A 17,489-nucleotide genomic window follows, 5' to 3' on the forward strand; every position below is an offset into this window, starting at 1 on the left:
CAAAATCATATGCTGAAGTCCTAATCCCCAGTATCTGAAAATGAGATTACTTTATAGAGATAATCAAGTTAAAATGAGGTGATAACATCGCCTTAATGCGATGTTACCGTTGTCCTTGTAAAAAGGGGAATTTGGACCCAGAGATGGACATGTACACGAGAAGATACCATGTTAACACGAAGGCAGAAGTTGAGGTGATGCACCTATAAGCCAAGGAATGCCAAAGATTGGCAGGAGAGCACCAGAAGCTAGGAGAGAGGCATGGAGCAGATTCTTCCTCACAGACCTCCAGAGGAACACTTGATCTTGAACTTTTAGCCTCTAGACCTGTGAAGCAATCAATTTCTGTTGATTAAGCCAACCAGTTTGTGGCACTTCATTACAGCAGCCCCAGGAAATGAACACAGTGTTGAATAGGGAGGGCCTTTCTCAATGAAGTAGCACCCATGCACCCAGCAGCCTTTAAATGGATAACTCAACACCTTCTGCTTGAACAATCCCATTGCCAAGGAACCCCACTTCACAAAGCAGCCCATTCACATAAATTACCTTCTATCTTTCTTTTATTTTATTTTTACTTGATGATAGCCTAAGCTTTCATTAGCTTTTTAAAAATCTCCCTTTTTTGGCTGAGCATGATGTAATCCCAGCATTTTGGGAGGCCGAGGCAGGTGGATCATTTGAGCTCAGGAGTTCAAGACCAGCCTGGCCAACGTGGTGAGACCTGTCTTTACTAAAAATAGAGAAAAAAATCAGCCGAGCATGGTGGTAGGCACCTGTAATTCCAGCTACTCAGGAGGCTGAGGCAGAAGAATTGCTTGAACCCAGGAGATGGAGGTTGCAGTGAGCTGAGATCGCACCACCACACTCCAGCCTGGGTGCCAGAGGGAGACTGCATCTCAGTAAAATAAAATAAAATAAAAATCACTTTTAAAATTCTTTAATAAAGCAGCATTGTTGGGTGCTTTTGTGTTACTTTGCCATAGCACCAGGCATTTGAAGGTTTATAATATATATTGGTTAATTGAATAAAGACTGGATTTATTGTTACAAAACGTGTCAACTCTTTGAGAGGATTTCGTGTAAAATTTCTGGATTAAAAAATGGAACATGATTTCAAAGCAGCCGTTAGTGGTAGCATGATGTGAATCGGTAGTACTTGCTCATGTCTGTGTTCACTCACTTTGAATAATTAACTCCATCATGCAGTGTCTTAAGGAAATTCATGAGCAAATATAGGGAAAGTATTTGTTTAGGCTAAAAAATCATGGTACTAGTCATTTGCCCGCATCCCTGGATTGGTTTATTTTTAAGAAATTTCTCACAGATGTAAGTGACACTTGGATGTTTTCTCTCGTGTTTTCCAGGAAGGCTCAGTCAACCATGTGAAAAATAATAAAACAACTTCTTCTGATTCCCTGAATCAGTGGAGTCTCTTGAGGGGCAGTGTTCACACTGGGAAAGGATGATGATCATTTTTTTCTGGGATTAACTGACCCTCACCAATGTCCATACATTTGAAAATGCTGTGTGTGTTAAGTGCCTCTTTCCCAGCACTGGTACTCTCTCGAGGTGGGCAGCAAGGATAGCTTCTTAGAGAGGGCAAGGATATTTAGTGCTAGAGTTGTAGTGAGGGATAAGGTAAGAATCAACTTGTCTTCATGGAGCTCACCTTTGAGTTTGGAATGCTCATATACATTCAAGCAACTAAGGTATAAACACCAGTATGTTGAATGTTTCGGCAAACCTGAAGGGCCAGAATACTGGGGGGAAATGTAACAAACAGGAGGACTTTACCCTTCCATTCTTACAAAGGATGATGGCCTGACTGGAATACGCTGAATTCATTCCCTACCTCCTTCCTTCCTTATTTTATTGACCATAACTACATGCTAGAGACTATTGACAGTGGAGATATAAAGTTTACAAATCAATTGGACTTTCTTAACAGACTTCATCTGATTTTCTTTCATACCAATTCCAAAGTCCTTGTTTGCAAGCTTTCCATGAACAGGTAAAGGGCAGTAGCTCTCCACTGATCTAGTCCCAGCCTAGCATTTCACATCCACTGTCAACTCTATCTTCTTCCCAGGTAACCTGCATTTGCACAGTGATGAGTTTTTCTTTGTATTGGTTGGTTAGGTGTTTAATTAGGTATGTTATATATACCTCTGTTCAATTCTAAATGTCTGTCTCAAGTGATTTGCTTCCAGAGGCAGAAAAACTTTTGCAGCTTTTAATACAGTAATAGGTGCATATGGTTGTTCAATTTTATTTTTTATGGTGACATAATTTTGAGATGGATTAATTCTTTTCTTTGGGGCTATGGTGAACTATTGTGTAAGAGACTAGAGGAGCTTAATCAAGTTAGTTGCTATTTGAACTAAAATTTTAGCAGGTGCCCACATAACCTGCATTTGTGTACTGGTAGGAAAAAGACCCAGGAAAATTGAAGGTTGGTGAAAGTCAGAGTGGTGGAGGCCAGAAAGATTTTTGAAAAATACGAAGAATCTACTGGAACCCTCAGCACCCTCATTTCAAATATGTTTGTATGGCAGGCTGCATGATGCAGGTAAAAAGATAAGAGCATTCCTAAATTTGAATTTGGGATCTGTTCCTTATTAGCTGTGTGACTCTGGATAAGTGGTTTAACCACATCTGTAAGATGGGGTGAATTATCACTACACTGCAGGATTTTTTCTGAAGGTGGAACACACTAATATTCCCCTCTGATGGAGTCCTATGTCTGAAAACATGGCTGTTGAATTTTTTTCTATGCCCTAAACCCTGGGACTCTATTGTTGTGATGGTGAACCTTAGCTTTGGTGGATATTCCTGTGAGCCTGCTTTTTGTCTTAATGGTGCTCTTTTCCTGTAGTGTCATGAGTTTTCAAGTTATCTATAAGCTGAGAGGAAATACAGGTGCATTCAGGGTATATGTGCAAAGGGCCTACTAGGGTAAGATTACATTCTCAAACTGTTTATGTGATAACCTCTTATTGATACATACTTCATATAAAAGATAAAGTTTTATGCCCTCTCTTTCCAATTTGTGGCCTCAAGAAGAAACTATATTAATTTTAAATTAAAATAATATTGTTTCTTCTAGCTTGGTAAGTGGTGTTTGTGCATGCATTTGTGTGTCTTTGTGAAATTGTGTGACTGTGAGATTATGTGTTTTCCAAAAAGGATCATCTTATGTAACACTGTTTCAACATTCAACCTCTAGATGGCAGTTTTGTGTATGTATTCGTAACTATTAGAAGGTGCAGTTGAAAATTAGCTGTCCTATATACACCTTGTATACATTGACAGAAGACTGTGTGTGTGTGTGTGTGTGTGTGTGTGTGTATGTGTGTGTGTTTTCTGTAGAAAAAAAAATCATGTATTATACCTTAAAGGAAGAAGAGTATCCTAAATGACTCATTCTTTCTCTAGAAATTCCTTCCTCCCACCCTTTCATCACAAATTGTTCATACCCATTTTCTTGTAAAAACAAACACGCTCAGTTAGTTGGGCCTCTGTTTAAACGTTACCCTTTACCTGACTCTTTGAACTAAAGTGCCAGGCTCTTTGCTTTAGGAATGGCTTGTTTAGGATGGTGCAGAAAAGATGAGCGATTTCACTGTCCTGTGTGTGCTGAGAACCTGGCAGTCCTACTTTTCCCTCCTGGTGCAATGTGCCTTTATCTTTTGCAACACATGAATCCATTTTTCCTGGTTTCAAACTTCCCCTCCCTCCCCTTCTCACCCCTTGTTTGCAATAATATTTGATTTTGCCTTCCTGCTGGTTGGATTAGAGTGCTGGTCTCAATGCCATTGACATTTCAGGCAGGAAATGGCGTTTTCCTTCCTCAGAGGGTATTATATGACTCTGACTTCCATGACTTGAGTTGGGGGAAGATACCATAGTTTCTGAATTGCTTTTTGGCTGTTCTGTAAAATAAGTTAGCGGAGAAGTTCTTGGAATCTTAGAATTCATGTAGTTTGAACTTGTCATTGAGTTGTTTTTTTTTTTCTTTCAATTAAATGAGAGCATGCCTGTTTGCTGTTTGATTCTGGTTTAACAAAGAATGAGATATGGTGGTTAATGGACTTGATTGGGAGGGTGATTGAGGCAACCGTATTTTTACTCTTTAGTCTGCATGATGGAATATGGAGTTTTATTGGTTGAGTATGCCAGTTTATTTACCAATTTCTAAATATAAGATGAGTTTGTCTTTTTAAAATCAAAACCAAAAATTACCTATTTCATAATTCTGGATAGAAGAAATAATTCAACCAATACATTCCACTTATGTACATTTCTGTTGATCGTGAGATAGAATAGTAAAAATGAAAAGAAAATACATGAAACAGAAGCTATATTTTCATAGTTTGTTATCAATAGTAATAACAGGTATTTGCATTCTCCTTGAGTCTCATTCATCCCATCAGTGAATAATGCCTTGTCCTTGTGCAGTGTGTTAACATTTGCTGGCTTCTGTGTCCCTGATGCCCAGCATCATGACTAGCACATAATAGGCACTCAGTCAATATCTGTTGCATTTAAGAGCCATGCAATTTAATATGCCAAAGATGTCTTTGGGCTTCCTGATGTTTTACGACTCCCGTCTCTCATGAAAATATAAGAACTTATCTGATGTGGTTGGTGATAGTTACTTTTTAGACTGTTATTATTGCTATGATCCTAATTGTTTTAGGAATATTCCTCTAAAAATACCAAGGTTAAAGGCTTTAATAGGTTATGATTCATTCATTTATTAGGATCAGATCCTTCCTTCCTTCCTTCCTTCCTTCCTTCCTTCCTTCCTTCCTTCCTTCCTTCCTTCCTTCCTTCCTTCCTTCCTTCCTTCCTTCCTTCCTCCCTTCCTTCCTTCCTTCCTTTCTTTTCTTTCCTTTCCTCCCTCCCTCCCTTCCTTCCTCCCTCCCTGCCCCACTCTCTCTCTCCTTCCCCTCCCCTCCCCTCCCCTCCTCTCCTCTCCTCTTTCTTGAGTCTTGCTCTGCACCCAGGCTGGAGTGCAGTGGTGTGATCTCCACTCAGTGCAAGCTCCGCCTCCCAGATTCATGCCATTCTCCTGCCTCAGTCTCCCAAGTAGCTGGGACTAGAGGCGCCTGCTACTGCGCCTGGCTACCTTTTTTTTTTTGTATTTTTAGTAGAGATGGGGTTTCACCATGTTAGCCAGGATAGTCTCGATCTCCTGACCTCGTGATCCACCTGCCTCTGCCTCCCAAAGTGCTGGGAGGATCAGATCCTTTCTAAATAATTGATTAGAAACTACTTCCAAAAACTTCTTAGAGGGTTGACCCTTGCTTCCTCCCTCCCTCCCTCCCTCTCTCCAACTCTCCTTCCCTCCTTCCTTTCTTTCTTCCTCCCCTGAAGGTGCTGGTCTTCCTGGATCCCAGGACATGTATGCTACATGCACAGGGGGGCAGTACAACATTGTCCTTAAAGTTTGGTCTTTGCTTTAGATTCAGGCACACCTGGGTTCAAGTGCAGGCTTTGGCACTTACTAGTGGTGTGACATTATGCAAGTAACTTATGTGAGTCTCAGTCTTTTCACTTTTAAAAAGAGAAATAATGGTAGTGTCTACTTCATACAGTTATTGTGAAGAATGAATGATAATACAAGTAAAGTCCTTAGCACAGTGGTTAGCACATAATAAACACTCAGTAAATCTACCTGTGGTTTGAGGGCTGCCAGTTGCAGCACCTTCTGGTTTCTTACTTTCTCTGTCTCTCACCTGTACCACACCCAGATTATCATGGCATATTATGAATTCTTCTCATGCACAAAGGCCTTGCAGAAGGACCTCAATGGTTTATTACATCAGAGCACACATAGTAGTGCAGATTCATGCATTCTGTCTCCAAATAGTAGATTACCGTTGCCTTCCAGTGATGGCACTGGGTCCTTGAGTACTGGAAGAAAAAAAGAAGTAGCTCAAGTTCCTCCTTTGTGGATAACCTGGAGATACTCTCCAGAGTTTGACTGTAAGGTGAATCAAGAATATAGACAGGCATCCTTCATTGTTGGTATTAATGCATGAGGTGGATGACTTTATAACATGCAATGATGACCTGGGTTGGAGCTCAGATAGATTCAGAGAAAGACAGACACAGACAACAGAAGTTGCAAACTGGTGGTCCACAGACATGCGTGGTTTGGCTTGAATAGTGTTTGAGGCAACATTTTAAAACTGGAAAAATCTTTAATTGCTGATCATGCCTTCCCACATGCCAGCTGCCGGTTGAGCTGAATGACAGATACCTCCTTTAGGTGGGGTGTGTGCTGTCTGTTCTGCCACAGTTCCCACCATGCCCTGTTGCCCACCTCCCCCATGAAGACAAGTGACAGCTTTTTGCTTTGCACTAGCACTGTTGTTTCTCCCCCAGAGGGGAGATAATTCTTTGTTCTTTGTTTCTATCTGAAAGTAAAACTGAAAAAGAGAAAAACCAAGAGCAACATAAGACCAAGCCTGTTTTCCTTGGATTAAAGAATTTCTTATCCAGTTTCCCTCATTTTGCTTACTTACCTAGTCTCTGCAGACATTTGGGTCTGTAATCTCGTAAACAGACATGGAAAAAGTGTCATTCTCCAATATTATTCTGTATGGCTTTGGCTATATCTTTGTGTAAATGAAGCTCTTCTGAACCAGAACCATTACATTGTCCAGGAACTGTTAGGAATTCATTTTCCCAGTAGCACTTCAGAAACAAAGGACCACTTCCCCTCCCTGGCACTTGCAAAACTCTTCTTGCAAGTGGATGACAGCTCATGCTCCATTCCTTATCATTCCCCTTTGTCTTCTTATATAAGCATAGTGGGCAGGTTTCAGACACAGGCTTTGAGATTGTGTGTTCCTGTGGGCGCCTCAGCTCGTCTTCTTTGAATTTGACCCTTAAATATACAGTAGTGTGGATGGAAGTTGGGGAATGAACTCTTGCCAACAGAAGATTTGTAGTCTTATGAATGAATAAACCCTAGATCTTTGTAGGTTGATTTAGAAAGAACGGTACTGCTAAATTCTGAGTGTTTTTGTTTCAGTGGGGTGGAGTTAGTAATAGCTTTTCCTTGTCCAATAGGAGGTGGGTAAATTGCCAAACCACTGAGATCACTATTGTTGACTCAGATTCAGGAATAAGATTAGAGTAGGAAAGCTGTCAAGTAACCCTGGAATCGGGGCTGGTTGTAATTCTCTTTGCTCTTGGCTGGTGAGCAGGCTATGAGTTGATATAGCCAGTGGTCCCAGGATCCTGAATGTGTTGCTAAACCATATATTTATTTCCATGGGCTGTTTTTGGGGGCCAGGGTTGGAGGAGATATGGTGTTGGGTAGCAACTTGCCCTGTGATAGATGGAGAGCTATTTTCTCCATGGCTCCTACAGTGTGAGAGGTGAGGTGCCAGCTTAGAGAAAATTCCAGATCCTCGTTCATGATTCTCAAGCAGATCCAGATATAGCACTAAGGACATATTCAGAGTGAAAAGGAAGTGCTGTATTTTAAGGGGATTCTCAGGGTTGAGCGCTACAGAGGATTTTTAAGTCATTTACTCCTTCTCTCATCTGGCAGGTGGAGGGAGCTCCTTGACAGATTTTTTAGAATTTGCCAAAGACCCCTTCTCTGTTCTTATTAGTTACCAGATGTTAATTTTAAAAGGGAGTGGTAGGCCACTTTGTTGCGTTACTCAGGAGGAAAAAGGAAATGGCCATTATGTCAGCGCAGGTGTGTCCCTTCAGCCCTCAGCCCTGTGTGCTTTGTGGTAGAGGCATGAATTTCAGTGCTGTATATGCGCATGTTGGGAGTGGGACTCACACACGTCATTAGCACCTGTGGGTTGTTTCTTTTCCTTTTGAAACTATACACACCTGCCCTTCTGCAGTGGTAATTTTAACCCTACCCCATATTTACCATCCTGTTCCCGCTCACCCCACCTCTACCTGCCCCTGTGATTACAACTAATTTTTGGAGCATTCACTGTGTGCCTGACACTTTGAAATGCCGCACACACTTCTCATGTAACCTTCCCAGCATGCCCTGAGGTGTAATCGTGATAACGCTGGGAGACAAGTAATTGAACTGCTCTATGCTACTGTTCTTTAAAACATAGATAATAAGAGTAGCACAGAATAGTTCAATTGCTAGTCTGCTATGGTTATACATCTAGGAAGCACTAGAATCAGAATAACTAGTGAGCCTAAGTTATTGATGAGAAGTCATAGCTCTTGGGTATTTAAAACAATTTTTACTGAGGTGTAATCACAGTAAAATGCATGAATCCAAAGTCTATATTTTAATAACTTTTTATACACACACAACTGTGTAACCACCCAGATGAAGATATAGAATGTTTCTGTCACTCCAGGAGATACCCTTGTGCCGCTTTTCAGTCGTTGCCCATATCTCTTTTTCAAAAAAAAAAAAAAAAAAAAAAAAAATCACTCTTCTGACTTCTGTTGCCATAGATGAATTTTGCAAGTATTTGAACATCATAGAAGTGGAGTCACACAGTCACATAATCTTTTGTGTCTGGCTTCCTTCCCTCATCATTATATCTCTGAGATTCATTCATGTTGTTGCATGTAGCAGTAGTTGATTCTTTTTTAAAAAATTGTTGTATGGTGTCCCATTGTTCAAATATACAACAGTTTATCCATTTATCAATGGGTATTTATTTGTTGTTATTTTTGCAATTTTTGGCTATTCTAAATAAAACTGCAGGTATTCTTGAATGTACCTTTTGGTGGACATATGTACTCAATTCTCTTGAGTATATATGTAGAGGTATAATTGCTAGGTCATAGGGCAGGTGTATGTTTAGTTCTAGCAGATATTGCCAAAGTAGTTCCATCAACTTATTCTCCCACCAGCGATGTATGAGAGTCCCAGTTACTCTACATTTTTTGCCAGTTCTGGTCATTGGTGGCCTTTTAATGCCCTCTATTCAGGAGGGTGCTTGTTACATCTCATTGTGGTTTTAATCACATTTCCCTGATAAGTAATCAGTTTGGGCTCTGTTTCTTAGCCTTATTGGCCATTTGGATGTCCTCTTTTATGAAGTGCTTATTCAAGTATTTATTGTATTGGGTGGTTCATTTTTTCTTATTTATTTTTAGGCATTATTTACATATTCTTGATATGAGTCTTCTCTCACTCTGGTTTGACTTTTTTATCTTCTTCTCTCACTCTGGTTTGACTTTTTAAAAAATATCTTCTCTCACTCTGGTTTGACTTTTTTAAAAATGAAAGTAATTAAGTAATTAAATTCATCTTTTGATGAGTGTAAGTTCTTCATTTTGGTGAAGTCCAATTTTTTCAATATGTTTTCTTTATGATTAGGACTTTTTGTGTTCTTTTTTAAGAAAAACTAATTGCCTTTCCATCTCTTGAGTATTTTTAAGACAGATAAAACATGGAGAACCACTGCTATAGAAAGTAAGCCCCAGTTACTCTGGATGCTGTTGGATTCTTGTTTTGGATTAGCTGTTCGCCTAGAGTAGTGTTGTAAGCCCTCATATTTATGAAGCACGTTAGGTTTTTACAGAGCTCTTTATCATTCAATCTTATTTAATCCCATGCAGGAGCTCACTAAGGCGCTTGCAGAAGTGCATGGCTGATTTTGACACCAGAGGACTTGGGTGGTCAATATGAGCTCTCTGGGGGCTGCGGTGCTATCACATTTGCCATGGCATTATGCACAAGAGTTAAGGGTTGGACTGCTCGTGTTCACATCCTGGCTCTGTGTCTTGGCAGCTCTGTGATTGTGGACAAGATACTTAACCTCTCTGAGCCTTGGTTTTCTCATCTGCTATAGGAGAATAATAAGAATATACTTTTCTCATGATGTAGCTGTGAAGATTAGGTGAATTAATTTATATACAGTGCTTAGCACAGCAACTGGCACATACTGCTGGGTTATACTTATTACTGTTCTTTTATTGTAGTGAGTCTAATAGGCTCACAGTTCTTTGTAGAGGTAAAAAGAGCTCTGATCATTTACTCCATTTCTCTTTCATTGTTTTATATGTTCCCTTCCTCATTCCATATTATCCTCCTACTTTTTTTATTTTGGGATGGAGTCTCGCCCTGTCGCCAGGCTGGAGTGCAGTGGCGTGATCTCGGCTCACTGCAACCTCTACCTCCCGGGTTCAAGCGATTCTCCTGCCTCAGCCTCCCGAGTAGCTGGGACTATAGGCGCGTGCCACCATGCCCAGCTAATTTTTGTATTTTTTAGTAGAGATGGGGTTTCACTGTGTTGGTCAGAATTGTCTTGATCTCTTGACCTCGTGATCCACCCACATCGGCCTCCCAAAGTGCTGGGATTATAGGCATTGGCCACTGTGCCCGACCTATCCTCCTACTTTTAATCTCTTTCTCCTCTGTCTCCCCAGCCCTGCCCATTTTTTTGCTGTGAAGAACCACATGCATTTCAAACATGAACTAAATTGACATCCTGTAAGAGCAGGTCTCAAAGTATGCTATTTTATAGGGACTGACATGCAAAGTGTGGAGGGTCGTTGAGGGTTTTGCTTGTTTTATTTTGTTTTGAGGGATAGTTATTAGTTATTAGATAGTTATTAGATAGTTATGAGGAAGGTAAATGTGGAAAGAAGTTACGGTTTTACTCCAGAATAAAGATAGTTCACCCTTTTTACCTTTGTTCTTGGAAATTCACATGCAAGACATGTGAATCCATCCCCTACCCCACTCCCCCTGCAAAAGGGAACAAGACTACATGTGGAAAAGAACTTGTATTTTGATATTTCTTCTCGGAATGAAAACAAATCCTGTTGACTTTCCTGGTTACCAAGGCCGAGTGGCCCACCCTTCATAGCCTCTGAGGTTGTCAAACTTCCTCTTTGTGGCTCGGGGTGGGAATCTCACACTGTGTGCCGTGAAGTTGATGTAATATCTGTGAGCCCCTGAGACCGTGGTATGTAGACAGCTCTTGTGATCTCACTGTTTGCTGGTGGGCCACTAGCAGGAAACGAACTAGAGACATGTTGGCTCCTTGACCTCACTGCAGAAAGGAGGGTAACTTTGCACTCTAGGGCAGGGGGAACAGGAAGGAAAAGAGTGGGGATGGAGTGGACAGCCCAGGGTGTGGGCCTCAAATTTAACTCTGCATCAAGATCACCTGGGGAGTTGGTTAAAATCCAAGTTCCCAGGCACAGCCCAGTTCAGATTGAGTGGAGTGGAGTTGGGCTGGAGTCTCCATGTTAAGGGAATGTCTGATTCTGAAGCAGGTGGTACAGAAGCAGCACCTACAGCAACACTGAAAGACCCAGAACCGGGGACTTGAGAGTTCTGCAATAGACAGTAACTGCAGAGGCTTTTTGTTTCAAAGCTATTAAGATATCGTACTTGGTCTTTAGAGAAAGGTGGAAGGGTAGAATCAGTCCATCGTGCCCTCAAGCCACAGGGTCAGTTCTGTGGAGCCACGACTGTCAGCTGTCTGCAGATACCCACTGACTCTGGCACACTGAATGGGCTGATGGTGGGAAGTGGGCACTTGGTTGGGTCTGAGAATGAGAATTTCTGAGAAGAGGAGGCAGAGTCCTGGAAGGTGCTCATGGAGAGGAGAGTTATTCCATCCTCTGAGTTATCTTTGTATTATGGTGCCAGTCCCAGTGTGACCTTCACGGGAATGACCCTCTTCTTGGGATCAGTGTTCCACCATCATCAACACGCCCACCCGTCTAGCTGCCCACCCCTCCTCTCACCCACATACACCCCCACACCCTTTCTGTCTCTTGCTTGTTCTCTCACTCCCTTCTCTTGCTTGTTTGCATGCTTTCCCTCTCTCTCTGTCTCTCTTGACCCCACACACGTTTATACCCTCACACATTCACACCCCTACCCCATGCCCCTTGTATCCCCAACCCATCTGTATTTACATGCCCACAGCTCTAAAGTTTTTTCTAAGGGGATGTTGAGGGATGATTAATGAAAAGAATCAAATGTGACTTTTAAATTATGTTAAACAAATAGGTTTAGCATATTTGTTGGAACTATAGCTATAAGCCAGAAGCGGAGATGATGAGCGGGTGAGAATGATCAGGCTTGGGTGCTTATGGGGCCCAGGATTGTGCTGCTAAGGGTGTTGCTCAGCCTGTGTAGTTTTCATACCGTATTGTTGTATGATCATTCGCAGTGTTTGTGCACTCAGACAGGAATCAGACTTTAGTTCTTGCTCAGTGGACCTCTTCCTCCTTTTTAGGCTGTCTCAGATTTTAAAGAGGATGGTTTTTAACTAGCAATTCTCAACTTTTTGAGGGTTGCAGTTCTCTCTGAGAATTTGACGGACAATATGAATTGTTTCTACAGAAAAATCCACATACGTTTGAGGGAGAGGAGGAGGTGGTTTGGGGACACTCTGGGATTTATCTTCACCCTAAATGAATAACTCCTGCTTTAATGAGCATAGAGGGCTTTCAGCCTCTTCTCCCAAGGTCGTTTTTATGGCGCAGTCTCTTTTTCTTGTGGAGTATCATTTGTGATGGGAACTGAACAAAACCCATTTGATATTGTGTGCATGTCTTCTGGAGGGCTTGTGCTCAGGTTTAGGGAGCAAGCCGATTTCAGTGAGTGAAATGATCTCATGCATGTAAAGCACTTAGCACCTGATATGATTATTCATTTTTTAAAAAGACTGTGCACATTTAATCGTAACTACCAAGATGATGACCACCATAAAACTTCTCCATGTCTGAAGCAATTTAGAAGCAGTGGACTAGATATTAGGAGACAAGCGTGCCTCCAGCTTGGATGTTTTCTCCTCTTTTTTTGTCTTGAGTCCAGTAATTCCATTCACTTCCACAAACATTTATTGCATTTCTACTGTGAGTATCATACTCTGTTAAGCATTTTGAGGTCTTGAAATGAATAAGATTTCAAGGAACTGAACAGTGTCTAAAGGAATCATTTAACTCCTTTATGTCCCTTACCTGTAAGGGTCATATCTTCTGTGTTTCTGCCTCTCTGAGGGAGATGGGCTGACTGAGAGGAATTTCGGCCATCTTTTCTGAGACTAGAAGGTGGCTTAGTAAAGTCGAGTGTTGTACCCCTCTTTGTGTCATTAACCCTAGCAACCACTGACTCTTTTGAGTGGATGTTTAAGATTCGCCTTCACCAACCTCTCTACATGTGGCACTGGTTTCATATCCATGTCCCTCCTTTCTCTGCAGGCCAGGGGTTATCACCATGCAAGCATTGTCAGAAGAGGACCGGAGGCTCTGGATGGAAGCCATGGATGGCCGGGAACCTGTAAGTAACAATTCAGGGAAGTACAGCAAGAATGAAGGCCCTGAGTTGTTTGTTGCTTTCCTAGTGCAGTGATTTTTGCTGTTGTTCTAAAGCCTTGGGTTCTTGAAACCAATGTACCAGAGGTAGTTTTTTATTCCTAGGTTTATGTTTGTGGATATTGATATTGCTTCTGTATATAGTTCTTGAGCTTTGACCTCTCTGTCCTAAGGCATGGCTTCTGCATAGAATTACACCAGAACTCCCGTCTTTTATCACTGACTTCTGGTTCAGCATCCCATAGTAACTTACCTCCCCTTATAAGCAGTGGGACATTATCAGGGTGGATGGAGGGAGGTGAGCCTGGTAATATGATCCCTGCTGCTATTTCAGCAATGCTGGCCTCAGCTGGGTGATGTAATCTCATAGTTGTTCCATATCTTGTGACGTGTAAAATCCGTAAGAGCCCTGGAATCATTGTAGTCGTCTTATCTTAGTTCCAAGGATCTCAACCCCATTAGTCAGCAAATCTCAAGGTTGCAGAAATCGTAAGAGTACAGTCTAACCATGTGCCACCAACAAAAGAGAAAAAGAATCTACAATGCCAGAGGGCCAGTAATTGATGCTTACACCAAAGGGAGGAAATGTGTGCAAGGAAGAAGTAGGCCATGGGCTCCATTGACTATAGAACTCTTTGCATGAAGCTGGATAATGCCAGCTGATTTGTGTGCCAACTCTTTCTCACTTACCTTGGTGAGGTGGTCTGGCAACATAGTTATGTACCTTTCTACTCAGCCATATTTTATACAAACTTGGGACGCAGTCAACTAAGCATAAAGAAATAGCTAGTATTGTATGACATTTAATAATTTATAGAGCAAGGTCTCTTAAAGATTTAAATAACTAATGATTTAGGCACAGTTTGCTAAACTATAATTAAGCATTGTTTAATCCTAATTCTTCTCCTGGGCTAAAATATAAGATAGCTCTGATTGTCTCTGAATATGTTGGTACCCGTAGGAACCCTCAAAACCAGATACACATTTCTACCTTTGAGGCTTTATGGGCACAACAGCTGCTTGATGTCAAAGGCCTTTGAAAGAAGCTTCTCAAGTAGATCTTTCTTTTTGCTAGCATTATCTACCATTTGTTGAGCACATTATTTTGCATGTTAGGCACAGGATTGAGCACATTACATCTCTTAACCTGTTTATTTCTCTTAGCACTTAATGAAATAAGTGCTGTGATTCCATTTTATAGATGAGGAAACTGAGGCTTAGAGAGGTTAAATAAGTTGCCCCAAGTCACACAGATAGTAAATGGCTATATTAGTAGGGTACAGGCTAGATTGCTATAACAGAGAGACTCCGAAGTACAGTGGTTTGTGTAAGATAGATAAGTGTATTTCTCTCTTAGAGCCGAGAAGGGAGGAGTCCATGCCTAGTAGGGTCATTCTGCTATCCTCAGCCCACGGCTTCCCACATTGGTCCAGTCATTGCCATTTTCAAGCCAGAAAATGAGGATGAAAGCATTTTGAAGGACCCAGAAGATGCACACGGCACTTCCATTGGCTCAAGCATAATGGTACAGCCACATCTACCTGCAGAGCAGGCTGGGAAACCTAGGCTGTACATAGGCAGTCATGGGACCTGCCAGGACCCTGGGCGTGTTATTATTTCAGAGAAGAAGAGGAGAAAGGATAATACTGTGAGTAGTTGGCAGTCTCCATCCGAGTGGCAAAGCTGGAATTTGACCATGTCTAATCCTAGACATACTCAGTTTTCATCTTTAATGGAGGTAAAATTTCAAATTGCCTTTTAAGAATTCTCAGTTCATTTTTACAGTACTTTCACTCACTCCCTGGAATGATTCTTCAACTCAGAGGGAAGGAAATGCCCAGGAAGAACAATCCTGTATGGCATTCTATTCTTGGTATGGGCAAAAAAAGCCAAATTACAACACCAAAAAAACCCCAAACCCACTACCATCTCTCCCCCTGCCCCCAATAAGCTGGAGTTCTAAAACTGCCTCACCAATTAATTCCATTTTAAGCCTCCCCATCCTCTCCCCCCACCACTTAGATATTTGTTCTCTGTGTATAATTGGTCTTCTTACTAACCACTTCAGTTTTCCTGTAGATTAACATCTGGCCTCTGCAGATGGAAAGTGTGCTGTTGAAAGAAACATCTTCTTGCTCCAGAATGTACAAATTAAAACAAGTTTAAACACAAAATAATTTTGTTTCTAAACATGATATAAAATTATTTCCTCACAGGAACATATAGCTTGCACTGAAAACCACACTTCTGTGTGCTTTTTAGTTTCCTAAAGAGGGAGATAAATATAGACAAATGATGTCTGTGTAATTGACAGTAATACTAGGCTTAATTTTGTCTCCCATTGCTGAAAGCCTCTAGGGGACATTACTAGAGATACATGGGCAGTAGACAATTAGCAGCTCCAGCTTTAATCACCATCTCCCTAATTAGTTAAATATGTCCCCGTGGGAGCTTTGGATTTCTCTAGTTAGCTCTTTCTCTAGTCGGTGTTAGTGTGGTTGCCTTACTTCAGGGAGATGTTAATAGTGGCAACTATCTTCTGTTTTATACTTCTATCTCAGTTGTTCTTTGATGGATTATTTGGTGTTGGTGTTTTTTTTTTTTTTTTTTTTTGTTTGTTTGTTTGTTTTGTGTTTTTGGAGGGGGTTAATTTTAGTTTCTATTCTTTTGTTCTTTCATTGTCCAATAATACCTTAGGATGGTTGGTTGACAAACAAAGAAAAGCTAAATGAGCCCCAAATAAGTTGATTTTGCAACATTTCATTTTTAAATGTTAAATTTAGTTTTGGCATTAAATCATACTTTTTTTTAATACACAGTCTTATCTTAGTCTAAAGAAATGCTGACTGTCTTTATGGTGTTGATGGACATATAATAGAGGAAGAAATTAGAATTGTCTTCCTACAATAAGCGTTATGGATTTTATGTAGTACATTTGAATTAAAATTTGAATTATTTTAATTCAAATGTAGGAAACTCAATTCAAACTTGAGGAAAAGCTGGACTTACTGGGTTACGTAACTGAAAAACACTGGAGTCTGATAGTCTGTGGCTCATCCGAATCCGGGAACTTACATAATATTTGGAGTTGGTTTCCTCTTTTGTATTGGCTTCATTTTCCAACATGTTCTTTTCATAGAGTGGTGAGATGCTTCCTTACTATTCATTCCAAGCTTACGTCTTATTATTAAAAACAGGGGGCAGTAACCTTTTTCTGTACTGGGCCAGATAGTATTTTAGGCTTTGTGGGCCATGTGGTCGCAGTTGCAGCTACTAACTTTGCTGCTGTGGCTAAAAAGCTGCCATGGACAATATGTAAATGCATAGGTATAGCCTTGTTTCAATAAAACTTTATTTACAAAAACAGATGGCTGGCTAGATTTGGGTCATGGGCCATACATAGTTTGTTGATCCCTGATCTGTAAGTCTAGTGGAAAGAGAACTTTTATCTCATCATTCCAAAAAAGTTCTTTATTTGGATTTTATTAGACTAACTACTTGGTCCAGAGGCTAGGATGGATGAATTGACCAGAACTTACTCATGTGCCTATTGCACTGGAACTGTATAAATGGTGGCGGAAGGTCGTCTTCCTGTGAGAGAAAAAGCATTGTTGTATGAGGGAAGGACGTAGACACTAGTCAAGAAAAGCAGCTTACTCTACTTACTCTCAGATGTATGTTCCTTTAAACTTTATGTTCAGAAAACTTCCTCTTTGATATTTGGCCAAGGGTGAAAATGCCAAGTTTACTGCTAACATGATAATTGGGGTAAAAGACTAAATGCTTTCCCCCTAAGACTAGGAACAAGTTGAGGGTGTTTGCTCTTATCACTCTTACCACTCTTACTCAACAGAGGACTGGAAGTCCTAACCAGTGCAGTAGGGCAAGAAAGTAATATAACAGGCATACAGATTGGAAAGAAAGGTATACAGCTGCCCCCACTTTCAGATAACACAATTGTCTATGTAGAAAATCCTGAGGAATGCACACACTCACACACACACACACACACACACACACACACACCCCTTCTATAATTAGTAGGTGAGTTCAGCAAGGTCACAGGATACAAGATGGACACATACACAAAATCAATCATATTTCTATAGATTAGCCATAATCATATGGTGATCAAAGTTAAAAGCATAACACCATTGATAGTCAGTCTCCCCAAAAATGAAGTGACT

The 17,489-nt window shown here is 40.9% G+C and overlaps 1 protein-coding gene across 5 annotated transcripts in view; it reads left to right on the forward strand.

Annotated features, from left to right (window-relative positions):
* The window catches only part of ARHGAP26 (Rho GTPase activating protein 26), a 459,132-nt gene that overhangs the window by 146,019 nt on the left and 295,624 nt on the right, over positions 1 to 17,489 (forward strand). For all 5 annotated transcript variants that reach the window (XM_010388274.2, XM_010388276.2, XM_010388277.2 and 2 more), the window contains one exon: positions 13,189 to 13,267. In XM_010388274.2, the coding sequence (XP_010386576.1) occupies positions 13,189 to 13,267 (79 nt within the window). The remainder of the gene's footprint in view (positions 1 to 13,188; positions 13,268 to 17,489) is intronic.

The sequence above is a fragment of the Rhinopithecus roxellana genome, chromosome 3, assembly GCF_007565055.1.
Source record: "Rhinopithecus roxellana isolate Shanxi Qingling chromosome 3, ASM756505v1, whole genome shotgun sequence".
In the NCBI taxonomy this organism is placed as follows: domain Eukaryota; kingdom Metazoa; phylum Chordata; class Mammalia; order Primates; family Cercopithecidae; genus Rhinopithecus; species Rhinopithecus roxellana.